This window comes from Pholcus phalangioides, unplaced genomic scaffold (assembly GCF_987345545.1).
Source record: "Pholcus phalangioides strain wild (caught in Gottingen) unplaced genomic scaffold, Ppha-v1.0 ptg000015l_1, whole genome shotgun sequence".
Classification (NCBI taxonomy): domain Eukaryota; kingdom Metazoa; phylum Arthropoda; class Arachnida; order Araneae; family Pholcidae; genus Pholcus; species Pholcus phalangioides.
The window spans coordinates 5,557,240-5,576,327 of record NW_028301608.1 but is presented as its reverse complement, the minus strand read 5'-3'; the positions used below and the strand labels follow the sequence as shown (position 1 = coordinate 5,576,327).

At 39.7% G+C, this 19,088-nt stretch overlaps 1 protein-coding gene across 3 annotated transcripts in view; it reads left to right on the top strand.

Annotated features, from left to right (window-relative positions):
* The window catches only part of LOC149075318 (protein C-ets-1-like), a 189,401-nt gene that overhangs the window by 89,455 nt on the left and 80,858 nt on the right, over positions 1 to 19,088 (top strand). Inside the window, exon 1 of one of the 3 annotated variants that reach the window (XM_089242675.1) lies at positions 4 to 262. The exons of the other annotated variants lie outside the window; for them this stretch is intronic. Coding sequence (XP_089098801.1) covers positions 253 to 262 — 10 coding nt within the window. The 5' untranslated portion in view covers positions 4 to 252. Of the gene's footprint in view, positions 1 to 3; positions 263 to 19,088 lie in introns of those variants that run through there. 3 annotated transcript variants of the gene reach the window in all.

Here is a 19,088-nt window from a genome sequence, read left to right as displayed (position 1 = left end):
CTCAGCATCGATCGACTCACAGGTTGGATCTTCTTCAACAAAAGTCATTCGGAAGATCATCTCTCCTTGGTTTTTTTCTGTCATTCGTAATCTTGGAAGACGATGAAAGAAGGATGAGGACTCGCACGTCCCCGATGTTATAGCCAAGCCGCCTTCCTTCTTTTCTGTCGTTTCCTGATCAGCTGACGACTCTTCGAAAACTGCGATTCCGGCGGTTGTCGCCGGACTTTAAAACACCGGACACAGGATATTATGATATTAGGTGAGTGAAAGTGTCGCTTTTTTTGTTTATTCACTTTACGTCATTGAAGAAACCTCCTCGTAAACAAAACATGGTCCTGAGCTCTTGCTTATGCACTAATTCAGCGTTTCTCAACCTTTCTGAACCCAAGGACCAGTAAAACATCGGATATGATTCGACGGACCTCAAACTTACAACATGAGTTGCGCGACTGTGTCCCATATTTTACGGGACATTTCTGTATTTTTGTTCATTCCGATTTTATACAATTGTCCCGTTTTTTTCAACGTAGCTCATTCGAATTAGTAATCTTTACTTTCAGCAACAATTAATAATTTTGCCAACTTGTGGCAATATTTAAGGGAACAATTGGCAATATTCCGTATTTTGCCATACCTCAGATCACAGTTTCCCGTATTTTTCCTCAATGAAAATTGTCCCCTGTCATGATGAATGCTTTTTCATGAAATACATTTTAGTTTACTGCGATTTTTTGCAGTCCTTTATTTCACCCATTCTTCAGCAATTTTTGAAATCATCAACAAATTTGCCATAAATTGAATTTTTTGGTGCTGCAATTTACTCCATATTGTGATTTACAGTGAGATTTACGTCGATTAGATATAGTTACCCTAAGTATGACAGCCTAATTTTCATTTGAACCCATAAGAATGCTACTAATATCAATAACAACATTTTCTATCTCTTTAGAATTAAAATAATCAAGTATACCTATGGGCCACCTGCACCATCGTCACGGACCACCTCTGATCCGTGGACTATAAGATGAGAAAAGCTGTACGAATTCACTCTATAGAATGAATGAATCATTCATTATCATCAGAAACCTTCAACATTGAATATTGAATTTTGAAGGATCGGACACACCCCGCTTCCCATCTCAAGGAGATATCGAAGTGTTCCCGAAAGATGGGTGAAGGAACCTTCAACAGAATCTTCAACCTGTTACTCACGAGCCCCATAGCGCTCATTAGAACGACATGTTTGATTTCTCACTTGCCAGCTCCACACAGTAGGAAACCCATGATCTAGACGCGTATTGGTGAATACTGTTAGCTTAGTTAGTTAAAATTAGATCTGCCAAAACAGATGGCCTCTTTATAAGAGAGGCTTCATTCCCCCTGAGGCCTCGATATGAATACGTTATTGTTTTTGTACATTATAAATTTATTATAGAAGGACCTGTGGAGAAAATTCTAGCATGGGGGAGGGGTCCACTGAGAGCCACTGGGAGACCACTTCCCTTAAAACTGAAATTACTCGCATTCGTTGGAAGAATCAAACAAAAGAAATACGTAAAGCACTTTGAGAAGGAATTCCAAAAAATTCCAGCACCTTGTATTATCCGTAACTTCGAACTTTTGAGACTACTGTAATAGAACCATTTAAAAACGTATAAATAGGCACACCCAAATCAATATCCTCAGCCGTGACGCCCCTGAAAAAGGTTGGCGACGACCCTAACAGCCGCAACGTTCACTTTGAGAAACACCGAAAAACGGGTTGTTGATTCTCTTCAGCCTAATAAGAAAATGTGGTATGATTGCTGTGGGCGGAGTAATATATAAGGTATCATTTCTACTACATATATGTGCCCAACTGACTTATCTCCTCGAGATAATACGATAATACCGACATAAAACTCCGATTGTATGTCTTTTTTTTCTTCCCTCCCTCTTTTATATCAGTGCGATGTTTGCCCAGGGGTTGAGCGTTTGTTGACCCAGCTGGGGTTTTTTGTGTGTGGTATTAGTAGTAGTAGTAGTTCGTAGTGCGTGCGTTGTGCTCGCGCGAGACTTGAGTCAATAGGTCCTAGGCTAGTATCGTTTACCTAAACTGTGTACACCATTAGTTTTCCCGATGTTTTCAGCACTTGTTACTTGTTTTTTCTCATTATTGGCTTTGTTATTTCTCATACCCCACTTGAGGATACGGTGTTTACCGTAGACCCATTTACAAAAGAGAGCGTCCGTCCGTGGATGTTCTTTGGTGGCCCCGCGATTTATCTTTTGCTCTGGAAATCTATATCAATTGTTTAGAGACAGTTGACGAATCTTATGCTTTATAGTCTATTTTTTATTTTTAGTTTTTGTACATCTAAATTGTGTTTTTCGGTTCAAATTCCCGAGATCTTATTTAGTCTGCCATCTATGAAAATAATTGTCAATTAAATGATATGAATCAAATTTTAAATGAAATAATGAGGTATTATAAACAAAAAAACCAATGCATAATGAAATAAGAAAGATTGTTTTTTGCCCTTTCGCAAGAGTGTTATACCCTTTGGAATGCATGGTAAGCAATGACATATTTACATGGGGGGAGGGCTTATAGCAGGCTATATGCAATGGAGAGCCGGAAAATTTCAGGAATCAATAATCAAGAAAATTTACAGAATAAGAGGGGGGAGGCAAATCCCTCTGCTATTTTCACTTATAGAAGAATCACTTTAAACTATAAAGAGGCTACAAATGAATATTTCCAAATTTCGACGCCCTTGACAAACCGGTGACAAAGTTGGTGACATCCCTAGAAGCTGCGACGCACACTTTTAGGAACCTTTCGTTCTTTCAAACCGAGCACAATTCAGGTCTATCGCCAATTTACTACCCAGTGAGAAGTGCCAGATGGCAGCACTGAAAAATCAGACATAGCACTAGATACACACTGAGACTGTTAGGTATACACACGCACACACTTTCTTTATTTTATTTTTTATTAATCTTAAACTGAAATAAAGAAAAAATGTATCAAGTGTTATGTCTGATTTTTCAGTGCTGCCATCTATATTTCAGAAGTGAAGTGTAATGATTGAATTATATTTGTACCGTTTGTAGGTCTGTTGCTCTCTGTGGCGAGACCGGTTGACATTCGCGAATCAAAGTTGGGAACCACAGAGAACTAACTTCAGTGCACACTACTGTGGCAACGGTGGGGTTCGAACCCGGGACCTCGCAATGCTAGTCCGTCACTATGACCATTCGACCACCACCACCACATCGGCTTCGAGAAACGCTGTTCTGGAGGGTAGTATAAATGTCTCTAGCTTTGAGTCGCAATATGAATTTTCTTTAGTTTACACTAAAAAAACACATACTTTGAAGAGTTTTGTGAAAAATCCTTAGCATGTAACCCCATCCCGCCTACTCTTTGTAGGCAGGGCCGTAAATAGGGAGAGAGCAGGCGGGGCTCGTGCTCCGGGCGCTGGACCAGAGGGGGCACAAATTCCATTCTGAAACCTGTCCTTGAACATTACAAGGGGGTGTCAAAATGTGAGCTTGCCCCGGGTGACCAAACATTTAGTGGCGGCCCTGGTCTTAAGAGCATCATGCCTCCCTCCCGCGGCAAATTAACTTTTCTGAGGCCCTCTACTTGACTAGAAATGATTGCTTACCAATTTACATGTTTGAACTCGACAATCTTAACAAGATCTCATTATCAGGCGGCCCACTCTGCACTTCAGGCCCTTGGGCCGTGCCCGGGTGGGGTCCATGCGTAAAGACGGCACTGTATGCAGGGCCGTCTCAACATTATGGGTCACGAAGAAAAGTGATGTTCTGAGGCATGAAGCAACTACAAAGCGTTCACAGAGGCGGATTGTGGATGATTATGGTTTTGCCGCCTGTGGGCTACACGAATATTTCCGCCCTTCTCCCATTCTAGTCATTTTCTTGATCACTTATTCAGATTTACCTCCCCGTACTATAACCCGCTGCCCTCTCAACTCTATAAATACGCTTGTGTCACGCTATAAAGTCAATATTTTGGTCGTTCACATGCTTGAACGCTGTTTTGAGCACACATGCTTACACACACTCTAGGACTCTAGGTCATTCTTTTGGTCTCTCAATGACCTGTTCCTTCACTCTCCAGGTTAGTATTTTGGCCACTCACATGTTTGCACACTCTTCTGTTCATTCACAAGCTTGCAAACTCTCTGATCACGGCACTGACCAAGTATCTTGCTTTCTAGGCAGAGGCAGATTTATGGTTTTATACAGACTGTGTGAGCTATACAAATCTTGCTGTCTTTCTCCCATTCTTGACCACTCATTGCTCAAATTTGTCACCCTTCCGAATTTTTCGCCCTGGGCTATAGCTTACCCCACCCTATAAATACGCCACTGCGTTTAGAACAAGACAGTGTCAATTTTTAAAGCAGTCATTTCGTTTTAATTTAATCTAAGTTTATCAAATGCCAGAGTATAATTTCGAAGCGTTTCCTGTTCAGCAAGACCCCGAATTATAAATCCACTATTCATTAACCTAAACACCAAACACAAAAGAAAGAATTTAAAAAATATATTAATTCTTCCCACCACGCCATTATCATTCTTGTCATCGAGGTTCGCTTTTTTTTTCATTATTTATTGTAAGCGTTCACGTTCCCCAAACGCGTACGTACATGAAAGCATAACTTGAAAGCACATGTAATGGGTTGGACAATGTTACGTGCAATTCTAGGGACAACACCTTTGTCCGTAAAAGAACAAAGATTACGGTATTATGAAATGATTGTGTTTTTTGTTGTTGTTATATCTTATCGGAAGAGTTCGTGACAGCTCGCGCCCCATTCGGTTACGCGGGCCGGGCCCAATCATCATCACAAACGACTTGTGTATTTGAAACTCTCATCTCACAGATGAGTGAACTCAGACTCGTAGAAATTAAATACGTCCTAAGTTGTTGAAACAATGGACGAGCGAGGCCTCTTGCTTCAGGCTCTTTTTTTTGTCATTATTATTCGCTTTTCGGGCCTTCTATCGATGCCACGAGCCATTCATACATAATTTGAAGGACGACACAGAATAGAAAACAAAAATCGAATTTATTTTATTTATATATTTTTAGACGTACCGTTGACGAAACTCGTTTGTCCACCAGCCATTTTTAACATTCACCTTTTATTTTGTTTTCTTCATTGCCATCGTGTTAGTACTAACTGGTGATGTCGTCCATGCCTTCATTCGAATCCAGTAAGATGTCATTTATGACACTCGTGGCCCTTTTATTTTCTCTGTGAATATTTCTAAAGCCATTTTCTCAATCAGCGAATATCAGAAAAAAGTTTGCCTTCATGTTTTACATCGAGTTTCGATCATCAACGGTGTTTCATATAGATTCCATTTAATTAAGTTTCATTTCAGGAGCGATCGTTAACAACGATCGTTAAAAGACGTCAACTCCGGGCCTGTTTCTCATATGTTCGGGAAGTGACAAACACGACTTTTTGGGAGCCCCCTTTATATATAGCATTCTTTGAGGCAAAGTAATTCGCAAGGGAAGAGAGGCGTGGAAGGTCAGTGCTTTCCCTCCGGACGATAAAAAATTGAAACTATTTGTTAATATTTCCGTATTTCGGTATTTTTTAAGTTTTTTTTAAACTTGAAATACCGAAAGAAGGTGCCAATTTTGGCATCCGAACTATCCCGCAAATTTGTGGGCCCTGGGCACGTTCCGCGTTTGCCCATGGGAGAAACAGACCCTGAGAACACTCTTCGTTTCTACGAACGCTGGCTTTTCAGAGAAAAAAGTGGCCTATTAATACTGAACTCACAGTCAGTATCACATATAATAATTATTATAACCGTGATATTGAAACTCTTCCGAGTCGGACTATGCCTGAGCTCTTCAACGTTTTTCCATCTGCGAACCGGTGAAAATAGTGGAACAATTTCGTGGACCTGCTAAAAGAAGAGAAATAATTTGCGAACAAGCAAAAAGTAAATAAATAAGAAAAAAAAATATGGGGGTAGGCAGAGGGTAAATAAACGGGATAACTTGCGGACTGGGAAAAAAAATTATAAATAGGAAGAATAATTTGCGGATCGCCAAAGGATTTATAAGTAGGAGGAATAATTTGCTGACCGAATAAAAATTAATAAATGGAACAAATATTTTGCCTACCACTAAAAATGGATAGAAAGGAAAAATAATTTGTAAACCGGCAAAATATAAGTGAAAAGGGAAAATTTGGACCGATCAGATTAAAAATTTATAAATATGAAACATAGTTTGCGGACCACGAAAAAAATAATAAAGTAACAAAAATAGTTTGCGGACCGTCAAAAGATAAATAAGTAGGAAAATATATTTTTGGACCGGCCAGAATATAAATAAATAGGGAAAAAGAAGAGTACCACGTAGTAGCATCTATATAGTCAGCACAATACTATTTCTTGAGTCATAGGCACCGAAAACTGAGGCTTATGAGCCCCCAATAATAAACGGAAACACAATGCAATGCATACCTTCTCTTCCTGCGCATGGGGCTCGAGTCTCGGTGGAGGAGGGGTGACTTGCAGCTTTCAGCCCTCTCAATGTGGGAGCTTCTGTTTTGAATGCAATTATTGCCTTGAATCGGTTTCTATCCATTACTCGGAAGTCATAGTCGTCGTCTCAACGAGTTCGGGGACGCACGGTCCAAACATTTCTTCTTTTTAATTTTTTTTAATTTTTATTGAAGCAACTTGAATAATGATTTTATATACAGGGTGTGGGTGCGTAGCCAAGTCCCCCCCCCCCCACCAGGCTGAAAATTTCTGGTGAACCATTGATCCTAGAGGCGTATTTCCAATTAGAAAAAGTATCCAAAATAACGTGGGGACCTGAGATACGTCATTCATATTGCAAGTGGTTGTATAGTTATTGAAATTAAAAAAAAATAACTTTTTATGCGGACACCCTGTTTTTTTAAAAAAACCCCAATTAGAAAATTGTTGCCCTGTCTCTCCCGAGGCCAACGAAAAAAAAATTCCACGTTCTAAGTGCAACATTCGCCGAGATATTTGAATTAAAAAATATTGAAAAATTAGGGAAAGAAGCATTTCTGTTAGTTCATGTGGCTCTTTCCCACATTTTCTCCAACTTTTGAATTAAAATATCTGAACGAATGCACTTAGGAAAGGGACTTTTTTGCCAACCTCAGACGAGGAAGACAGGAAACAACTTTCCAACTGGGTTTTTGAGTACAGGATGCCCGCATTAAAATTCAATTTTTTTTATTTCAACAACTATATAACCCCCTTCCAATGTGAATGATGTATCTCAGGTCTACACGTTATTTGTATACTTTTCCACCGGTGAAAATAGTGGAGCAATTTCACGGACCTGCTAAAAGAAGAGAAATAATTTGCGGACAGCAAAAAATAAATAAATAAGAAAAAGAATATGGGGATAGGCAGAGGGTAAATAAACGGGAGGGGATAACTTGCGGACTGGGGAAAAAAATTATAAGTAGGAAGAATAATTTGCAGATCACCAAAGAATTTATAAGTGGGGGAATAATTTGCTGCCCGAATAAAAATTAATAAATGGAACAAATATTTTGCCTACCACTAAAAATGGATAGAAAGGAAAAATAATTTGTAAACCGGCAAAATATAAGTGAAAAGGGAAAATTATTTGGACCGATCAGATTGAAAGTATGACTCTTTGATCAATGATTCGCCAGTAATTTGCGGCAAAGGGACAGCTATGCACCCCCTTTGTGTATTTTTTTTTTTCCAGTTTGAATGTTCAGCATTTTGCTTATTCATTAAAGTCAATATTAGGTACAGCTTCGGGGACAGCACAAGGTGACTTCAAGGGGCCACGGATTGAGCATGTATAACGACTTTTATCGGGATTAACTCCGAACCTGGGGTGGGGGAGTTAGTTGTGCCTTTAAGAAAATGGTTTCTTTACAGAAGGAGACCTTTCGGAGAGGTTATACTGATACAATTCAAGTGTTGAAATATGCAGTGTATCATCAAAAAAAATCCAAAAACGACAAAGACGATGATTGGATGATTCCAGCGTCACGAATTGTGACTCTGTAGTAGTACAGTAGTAGGAGGAGAGGAGGGGGGGGATGCAAAATACGTATACAATACACATATGGTTGAATAAAACTTATGATATGGCGGCCTTTTGTTAAGTAGTTTGTCCTTTTTTGCTTTTTTTTTTTTATAGCTTTCGTAGAAAACAGGTTTCTTTTTTCTTTTTGGTCGTTTATTGATCCAGACGCCTCTTCATTCACACACTCGAGTTTCATGCCATTTACTGGTTTTTCGTGAATGAGAATCATCTTCTAGGCTGAGATCGTGTTACACCATGTCCTCTTCTTCTCAGCTCGTAGTAGTAGTAGTACGTAGTAAGATATTCTATTACTGGATGTGTTAGCAGTAGTACTGGTTCCTTTTTTTTTTGTATATGAATAAAATTCTTCACATCATTCATTTTCTCTATTGTTCTCTCTCCACTCTTTTTTTCTTCTTCTTATATAGATGTTCTTTTTTCCACGTGGATCCTTTGCTTAATCTTCATCAGAACGTGAGATTTTTCAGTTGACCAGGATACTGTGTATGTAGATTTCAGTTCACTGTGACCAATTGTCCGATGGGACTGCTTTATTTCCATCATAAATCAGTTGAAGAAATACTCGAGGTTGATGGCTATTTGTTTTCGAAAATCGTGTTTTAAATGTTACTGAAAACTAGCTGACTAAGATTGATCTCTTCTCCGTCTATATAGTATCTCTGATCATTTTTTTGGTAGGAGCGTGTTTCACGTGATGTTTTTTTTTTTTTAATATTAAAATAAACATTTTATGGCAACAAGAGAAGTTGTGTCTACTATACTGATACTTAATCGTACGTGCAACTCGTAAACATATTTTTGGGGAATTTCTAGCGAATTGGAACATGCCGGAACGTGTATTGTTATCGAATGTATGGCTCTAATGCATTTATCTAATGTATGGCTCTAATGCATTTATCTAATGTATGGCTCTAATGCAGTTATCTAATGTATGGCTCCGATGTATTTATCAACAGTTCTGGGCGTGAGCGATCATCAATCAATGAATCAATCTGATATATTTATGTCGTCATAATTATGAGTGCTTTGTATTCTATTGGTGCAGCCACCTGTCTTCCGTATTTTGAAGTGAAAATACAAATACAAATATACAAATACAACGCCACAACAGGCAAATTGCCCAACGAGGTGGCTGACTTAAGAACATCATGGATCCCCGAGCCATTTTTTGGAGGCCCTACCTACTACTGCTACACCACACATGCACCCCCCCCCCCCGCGGAACCCCCCAACGAAACCCCAACGAATCGGTACATGCGGGAATGTGCGTGTACGTGTAGTGCAACCTGACGTAAAGTTTGTTTTCTGTGTAATGCTTGTTATGTGTAGTGCTGTCATCTGGCCCCAGTTTTTCTAACTATGAGTGAAGTGTTATGGTTGAATGATTTACCGTTGTAGGACTGTTGCTCTCTGTGGCGAGACTTTTTAACGGGGAGATCGGCTCGCATTTGCGCCTTGAAGTTGGGAACCACAGAAAACCAACTTCAGCCGACCACCACTGTGGGGTTCGAACCCGGAGCCTCGCATCACGAGTCCGGCACTATAACCACTCGACCACCACAGCGGCCGATGCCAAATGGTCGATGCCTGAATTTTTGTGTTATGTAAGTATCATGTTGGAGGTCTGACTGCTCTCTGCGGGAAAAACCGGAGACCGGAGCTGAGAAAATCTACTGAGATATATTGTAGTAGACAAATATTCACCTCACATATTTGTAATGTTCATCTTTTCTTTCTTTTTTTTTCATTACATATATATTTGAATTCGCTATAATACTAAAGTCTTGTTGTAGCACTACACTTTCTGCAAAAGGCTTTTTATACACAGTAGCTGACAATTTCACCGACAGTTTGTTGGGTTAGCTGCTTAATATCGCTCCCCTTGGTTTTCAGGTGATGTAGGAGCTTGAAATTTGTGGTCATTGTCTCAACTTGCTCCTTCATGAACTAGTTCAGCTCAGTTCTGACTTGTCACTGATTCAGTGTGGATATTTCGTGTTGAGATATGCAACTTCAAATTTTTTTACACTTGTGAAATATTTTTCAGTGTAAACTTCAGCTACGTATTAAAAATATGAAGATAATTAGCAAATGCTTTGGAGTGTGATTAAAACATTTTGCTCTGGTTTTCTAGTTTAATTTAAAACAAATTTCGATGAACTTCAAATGTGATAAAACCCTTCTAAAGTGGTCGTTTCTTCTGCCTAATATCACACACATTGGTACTTTAGTATTTTTTCCCATTTGCTTTCTCTAGAAATCAAGCAGGACTTAATATCAGTCAGTTCATGTTGACAATACGCTTATTGGTTGCATTTTTCAAGTTTTATAACAGAACTTTTATAAAACTTTCATAGTGTAATCCCGGCCTAAGAATGAAAGCTAGTGATTATAACTAGAATTTCTTGTAAGTTATAAAAAATACTTCATCTGCTAATACGCAAGTTCCAGGCAACTATTTCTCACTACAAAACTTCAAAATCGGAGACAATATTTTTGTATTCTTAATGTGCGCCACATTAGGAGCAAGCGCTGTTAGAAAGATGGCAACGCCGAGGTTTGTCTATTTTCCCCAAAAAAGCTGATGTTCCTTAATTCAGCATCAAGGTCGCGGCCGCTGCGGTGGTCGAGTGGTCATAGTGACGGACTCGCATCGCGAGGATCCGGGTTCAAATCCCACCGTCGCCACGGTGGTGGTTGGCTGAAGTTGGTTTTCTGCGGTTTCCAACTTCGAGGAGCGAATGCGAGCCGATCTTCCCGTTAAAAAGTCTCGCCGCAGAGAGAGCAACAGGCCTACAACGTGTTACAATTATTCATTCATTACTCTTCACTCACTATGAGTTGAGAAAAAACTCGTAATTTAAAAATATTGATTGCAGATGGCAGCACTACACATAACAAGCACTGCACGGAAACAAACTTCACGTAAGTTCAATGTACGTACACACACATTCCAACATTTACCAATTCGTAAGAAGTTCCGCAGAGGAATGTGGACGAGGTGCACGTCTGGTTTAGTAATTGTAGCATCAGGGTCACAACTGGGGGGTGGGGGAGCAGCCGGGTCGGGTTCCATGGGTGCTGGACCAAAGAGGGCGCCGAATTCTTTCTGTAATAACTTCTTAAACATTACACGAGGGTGCTAAAGTTCGAGCTTTTCCCTACTCACCTACTACCTAGTTGCGGCTTTGCTCAGTATTATTATCGGCGGAAAAACATGTGCTTGGATTTAACTGCATTTGTCTATATACATATTCCAACAACAATTTCCCCCTTTTTGTGAAATTCAGAAACGAAAATTCAAAGGAACGCGATGTTAGGCTCGTTTTACCCCTAAAATTTTTGGCGAGAAATGGGAATGTCTTATTTTATCATCCCGATTTCCGGTATTTTTCCAGCTGAAATAGGGTCAGCCAAATCATTATGAAACAACAACATTATGTACAGAATTTGATTGCAGCCAATAAAAAAAATTCATTCTTAGCCTTCTATGTGGTCCCGTGTGTATTTGAACATAAGCTTGCATGACTAATGCAATAGTAAAAAAAACCATTATACTAATCAATTTGTTTTGGTATTTTAGAAAGTAATTTATGTAAAAGTCCTTTTAGTATCATTTCAATACAAAATACGGCTATATTAAGTTTTATACTTGTTTTTCTATAGAAATAGTTGATTCCTTGTCAGCGTCATTTTTTGAGAGCCGCTGAAATTTTACGCGAGAGAGATTTTTTTTTGCGAGAGTTTCATGCGCCAGGTGGAGCAAGGTGAGTCAGGTACATTCCACTATCAAGGATATGCTATCTTCAATAGGAAAAAAAGACTAACGCAGTTAAAGAATATGCATACTGGGTGTCACTGGGAAGTGATTCGTGAATCTTTGCAAGACAACGCTTCATACGGCTCAAAAGTAGAAACTAGTGTATCACCTGTATACACGCTAGGTGTACCAGAACAATATCATACTATGCTAGAGATACAGAAAAAATTTCAAGACGGGTACAGTATCAAAGATATATATGACAAATTCTTTAGCGTTAGCACTAGATTTCATACTTTCTTTCAGAAGTATGCTATGCTATATGAAACCCCCAGAGACTTCCAAACAGCCTGTCTCGTTTTCTGGGGACCCCCTGGTACTGGCAAATCAGCACAAGCTGCACTAAACTATCCTGACGCATACCACAAGATGCGAGGTGACTGGTGGGACGGATACATGGAACACGACGTTGTCATAATCAACGACTTCTACTCCTGGCTAACCTTTGATTCGCTCTTGAGACTGATAGACCGATATCCTCTACGTGTACCTACAAAAGTAGAGAGATTTGTAAAATCACACCAAATCGCTGGGATTAGAAATGAAATTCAAGGAAACAACTATTCAACTTTGCTAAAAGCAAGGTTTTATCTGTTTACAAAAAGATAAATGAAAATTGTATATTTTGCCCTTAGCTTTAAAAATTCACTCTAATTAATTCAATTGCTGTGTTGTTTCAATTGAAAATATGCTAACTGCACCAATTTAAATCCGTTTTAGGGAGAAAAAATTTTGATACGTTTATATGGGGGGGGGGGGGGGGTGAACCATAGAGGTCTTAAAAACGTCAAACTCTGTTGCAACGACAACTCGTTTATGATATTGAACATTGAAGGGCCAGACACACCTCGTTTCACGTCTTTGAGAGACACTCCCCTAAAGCATTCCCGAAGGATAGATGCCAACCAGGGTAAGGCACCTTCTCTAACGGAGTAAGTTTCCTTCTCCTCAATTCTGGAGATTTGATGAAAAAAGAAAACCAAACATAATACCCACAGGATTACCACCACTCGGTTATAACAGCAAATTTTCGTGGCATCTTGGATGCCGTTATACCCGAGTTTGACTTATGTTTTCGGGGTCAATGATACACACACAATATTGAAATTTCAATGTCTATCTCAAGTAGATTCTCTAGCAACTCAATGGAGCCTATAAGTAAGGCAATGCGTATTTTCTTTTATAACCTTTCTTTCATCACTTGAAGATTAAAACCACTAATAAGACCCACGATTCTATTGAATATTCGGTGGATATTCCTCTTATTTTTACCATAACTGCAAGCTTTTTTTTTTCATTTCCAATTAGAATGAATCAATGTTTGTTCGGTTAGACATGAATGGAAAAATGAAAGCATGTTTTGAGCATTCATTGATATGACTTTTTTTATTTTTCTTTCGGCTCCGATCCCCTAATAACTTCATCTTTTCTCTCCAATCCTTTTCTTTATTCTTATCCATAAATAAATACATATTATATCATCCCAGAGTTTTTTTTTATTTCTTTCATATCTCGGTGGCAACAGCTGCTGTGTGGCCGCCACGCGCATTGGTCAATTCTAATAACTACAAATTTTCAACTCGTCCGACAATGACTCGTATAATAAGAACAGGAGAAAAAAGAACGGCAGAGGAGAATTCGTTAAAAGAAAAGAGATAACAAGTTACCATCTTAAGATAAAAAAAGAGAAGAAGAAATAGATGTAGTTGATGATGGAGGATAGTTCTTTATGTGTGTATGCGTGTATATACATCAAGAGGGTTTTTTTTTACTGTCTTGGCTTGTCTTAAGGCGCGTGGCCGGGGTCAGGAACGTCACGAGCCTCGTAGCTGATCCAATTGTTGCTACTAGTAGTAATAGTAGAGAGAGAGAGAGAGAGGGCCACATAAATGCACGCATGCAGGCCATCTGCTGCTGCTGCCTCCAAGATTCTGTCAGCATCTTGAGCAAGGTGAAGGCCATGGGGTGGGTGTAGAAGAGAACCGTGATTACTGGGTGAAGACGGAATTATAGACACGGGAGGGGATCACGCCAGAGTTCCTTTGACGTGAACCAAATGCAAATACTGCATAACATGCGCACAAGACCAATGAATAAATACATTCTACTTTGACTTCAATGGATTTTGTTTGTAATTGAAATTAGCTTCACCTAGCGTTAAAATACTGCGAGTGTGAGTAGGTATCGCTTATGATCTTGTTTTTGGGTGGGACAGCTTTCTTGAAGTGTGGGTCTGAAGTCTGGTAACTTCTTCTGTTCCGTTAGCTGTGACAATACAGTCCATGCCGCTTTATGCTATCCCATCGGAACTCGGTGTTTCTGATAAAAAATAACCGAATGATAACTATATCTGAAAAAAAGTCCCGTTTGTAAGTTCGGCGACATTACATCCCGTTTGGTCAAATGGGACGTGGGGTAAACGGGTTATGGTTAAACGGGACAACTCTGTTTTTCTTTCCCATACAATGGGTTGCAAAATGTTCAAAAACTGGCGTTCCATTTTTTTAAAAATCTATTTTGAAACCGGACATATTTCGTACTTTGAGCTAAAATCCTGCATTTCAGCCATCATGGGAACTAACTAATGCAGTGGTTCTCAACCGGTGCACCGCGGAGTCCTTGGGTGCTTCGTGTACACGTCCCGGAGGCTCCGCGGCCGTCGGAAAAATAAAATAAATCAGTACATTTTATAAATAAATAAAAAAAATATGCCTACAGGGTTCCGCGAGTCTAAAAAAGGTTGAGAACAAAGGGTCTAATGAATTACGACAGCTTTTTCAATGTGCAATAGGTAAAATGTACGTTTCACAGACCCCTTGAGAAAACCTCTCGGAAAAAGAAATTCAAACCTGGTCAACTGAAAAAAGCTGATCAAGAACTGAATGGAAGGGCTTTTTTTTTGTCATACATTTGCCTTCACTATATAGGAAGGCCAATGCGAAAACAGCTCCACGCGTACGTGGATCGCAGCGAAATACTACGGACTGAGGACTGGTAACGACATTAAGTATGAAAATGTTTGTCAACAAGAGAGGAATCGGGCTGGGGGCTGGGAAGCGAACGCCTTCTAGCTTCCTACATAGTCTTGCATCCTGATGACGATAACTTGCAGGAGAAAAAATAAGTTTGTTTAAACCTTAGCTTCAAAATGTGCAAAAAAGCAATTGGTAACATATACGTGCAAAAGTGCAATTTTTCCCCGTGTTATGATTTTGATCCATTCCCTTCTTTGCAAAAGTGACAACAATACTCACATGATAACATTATCTGTGATTCTAATAAGTGTCGTCGATTGTATCATCAACATCCTGCATTGTTGAGAGTGGAACGTAACTAATTCTTAGTGCGCAGATGTGAGCAGACAAAAGCCCAAACGAATTCATTCATCAAGCAATTACTCTGCAATTTGGAAAAAGAAAAACTTGCATCAGTGTCGATACAAATGTACATATAAATATTAATTGGGACCAAAATTCAGAAAAATACAAATTTTCCCCCCATTTTGATATGGCTGTGCAGTACTATAACATGAATTGTACTATCCGGTCCTTAAAAAGATTGTCACCAGGAAAAAAAGGCTACTTCTTAACCTTACACACCTCTTACACAATTTCTACGGAATTTCTAAGGCCGTGCACATAGTGCGGTTACCAAGAGGTACGGGAGTACATAATACAGACTAGCAACGAAAACAATTGTATTGTTTTTTCTACACCGCACATACTCAAGCAGCGAGGCCAAAGACAGGAAGGGGCTACTCAACGAGGTACGTGATTCGAACAAACTTATTTGTTTTCACCTCGATCAACTGATTTTCGTTATCTGCTGATTGGTCCGGTGTTTCTCCCAGTTTTTCCCCCTTTCCCTCTTCTGCCGAGGGATCATTATCATCATCATCATCACACCCTTACATTCCAGAATCCTCTGGCCATTTTCTCTATTCTCCTTCCCTTTTACTATGTGCGGTCATCTCTTCCTCCACTCCTATGCATTTTTTTCCTCCTTGTCGCAATTCTTGTAATTCGCGACCTCTTCGCTTCACTATGAGCGCAGCCCAACGAATCGGTAAATGCCGTATGCGTGTATGAGTGTGGCCGTATTTATGTATTCAGAGTTGTGCTTGTTCCATGTTCTTGCTGGTGTCGCAATTTGTCTTTCATATAAGTGTTAAATGCCGGAATTTTCATGTTTTCGCAAGTTTTGCGTTGAAAGGTTGCCTCCTCTCCACGGATAGACTTTTTCAAATGGAAGACTGGCCCGCGTTCGCTCTTCCTAGTCGCAAAACCACGGAAAACCAACTTCAGTCGACCGCAACTGTGCTGCCAATGGGCCAAAACTAGGTTCATGGTTCACGGATAATGTTATGGTTCAAACCTAGATTCTCACGATGAGAGTCCAGCACGATGACCACGCGATTACACAGCGGCACCGGCACGGCCAAAATACTATTTTCCTAAAATCTGTGCAAATAAACGTCACGTGTTTTGCAGTGCGTTCTGAATTTTTTTATAACACCATTGAAAGAAATAGCTGCTTCCAAGAAATAGAGTCAATAGCCCCGTTAGAACGAACTTTTTTCGGGGAAATTTGTTTTTGTTCGCTATATTTGATCTTATAAGAGACCACGCTATGAGATGTTCGTTATATCGAAACTATCGTTCGTTATAAGTCGACTGCATTAATTCGAGCGACAACGGCCAAAAGTTTCGAAGGTGATTAAAAAAAGAAAAAAAAAACCACCATGCTTACCTTCAAGGAGGGGCGAATATTACAATTATCGAATTAGGTCAGAGGCAGATGGTGTTGTACTAACGAGGATCACCTTATACGAGAGCGATCATTTGCTATCATCTGCACAAAGGTCACTTCGGTAGAAGAAACCCGAGGTGGCTCGGACACGCCTCTTTCTACTCCTCCCGTTCATGATCATCGGAGTCATGAACCCTGAAGACTCAAGGACTTCACAACCTTCTTAAACAAACGAATTTCGATTTGGCTTTTGTCTTCACAACATTTGTTTACAAGCCTTGAGGCCAGTGGATAGTAAGTGGTCTTGAGAATACACGCGACTTATTTTCGCTCCTAGTAGTGGACGAAATGACTCTCGAATGTGAATTTTTTTAGTGAATCTGAATAATTTTAAGGCAATGTTTCGTTCAGTGCCGAAAATAGTCATTGACAGTGGCAAAGTTATTAAACGGGGGAATTAGACAATATTATAAATTAACCAATGTTATCTCACCTATGCATAATTGATAATAATCTTTTTCGTTCAGTCATTCCTATCCGTAGGCTTTAAGTAGCACCATAGAAGTTGACAGTGGTGGAGACTACCGCTACTTTAACCGTACATGTACCTCGCACATCATATGTATATGCTGAACCTATGGCCGGCGAGCCAAATGAGGCCCTCGAAGTTATCTGAAGTAAATCGCGACCTCAAACTTAATTTTGTAAAAAGGAACTAAGCTACTAAGCGACACATTTGCAGAGATCACTTGAGGGAGTCGTGGCATATTTACAGATAATTTGAATAACACATGGCACAGTTCTAGATCATTTAAGAGACCCGTGGTGCACAGTTCCACATCAGTCAAATAGCCCGAAGCGCATTTACAGATCACTTAAGTGACGCGTGGTACAGTTTCAAATCGCGTAAGTGACCCGCGGTGCAGTTCCACATCGTGCAAGTTACCCACGGCACAGTTCCAGGTCACTCAAGCGGCCCACAACACATTCTCAAATCACTTATGTGATCAGTGGCATATTTGTAAAACAGCGGAAAACCAACTTCAGCCGACAGCAACTGTGCTGCCAATGGGCCAAAACTAGGTTCATGGTTCACGGATAATGTTATGGTTCAAACCTAGATTCTCACGATGAGAGTCCAGCACGATGAACGTGACAGATCACTTGAGGGAACCATGACCCAATTTCAGAGTATTTAAGCAACATTTCGACACATTTCCAGCTCACTCAAGTGACCTGTGGCACATTTACAGATCAAGTACAATCGGCATAACTACAGATCATTTAAGTGACGTGCGGCACAGTTCCAGAGCACTTTAGCGGGACATTCAAGTCATATGGAACTACCATGGCCCACTTAAGTTGTCTGGAACTGTGTCACGGATCACTCAAGTGATCTAGAAATATAGCAAGACTCCCTTCAGTGATCTTCCAATCGCCACCCTTCTCCGCATACCCACGGCACAGTTCCACATCTCATAAGTGGCCCGCGACATGTTTTCAAACCATTACAGTGTCCCACATTCTCCTAAAGGTTGAGCACCCTTGTCTTACACATTCCTCTGTGGAATTTCTACTGAATCTGTACGTGCCGGGAGGTGTTACCACGGGAATGTAGGGCCTTTAATGGTTGAGAATGCCTTTACCACGGTAATCCAAAGATATGAGAATTGCGGTAAACATCCAACTAATACCGCGCAAAATATTTTACCAACTCGAAACAACCCCAAGTTTCCACGAATTGAAATCCGACACCTTCCCGAAAGATGCCGCAAAACAGCTGAATAATAATTTGAAATTTTAATTAATTTTATGGAAGTTTGGTTTAGAAAAAGTCGTGAATTTCAAGTAGAAGTAAACGCCTAATAAATACTCAAACTAAACAGTCATCTAAACATTTCAAGGGAAAGCAATAAAACAACTCGCCCTCCATTAAGAGTTCAGCGATGCCACATATATTTATTCTCGCCCTGTCCAGTGATCAAACGCATTAAAATTTCCGCCATCTGTTGACGGTTACGAACATCTATTTTCTATTTAACTAGAGAATTTACGATTAATTTACAAATTTCGATCGTAATTATTTGAATGAATGCGTTGTCACGTTCCTATCAACCCGCGTATGCGTTGGTTGAGAAACGAGAAGCAGATGGAGAATGCACTCGAGGAGAAAACACACACACACACCTGCTGCGGTCACACACATGGAAAAAAACCATATATATAATAAAATACACTTCTTTTCATACAAAAAAAAAGAAAATTTCTGCTCAATTTACTTCGGCTCACTCTAATTTCAGCCTTACATATGTACGTTTAAAAAAAAAGTTAATAATTTAAGTGAAGCTCATATATAAAGGTTTAAATAACCAAAGAATGGTTACGAAAGGTGTGCAG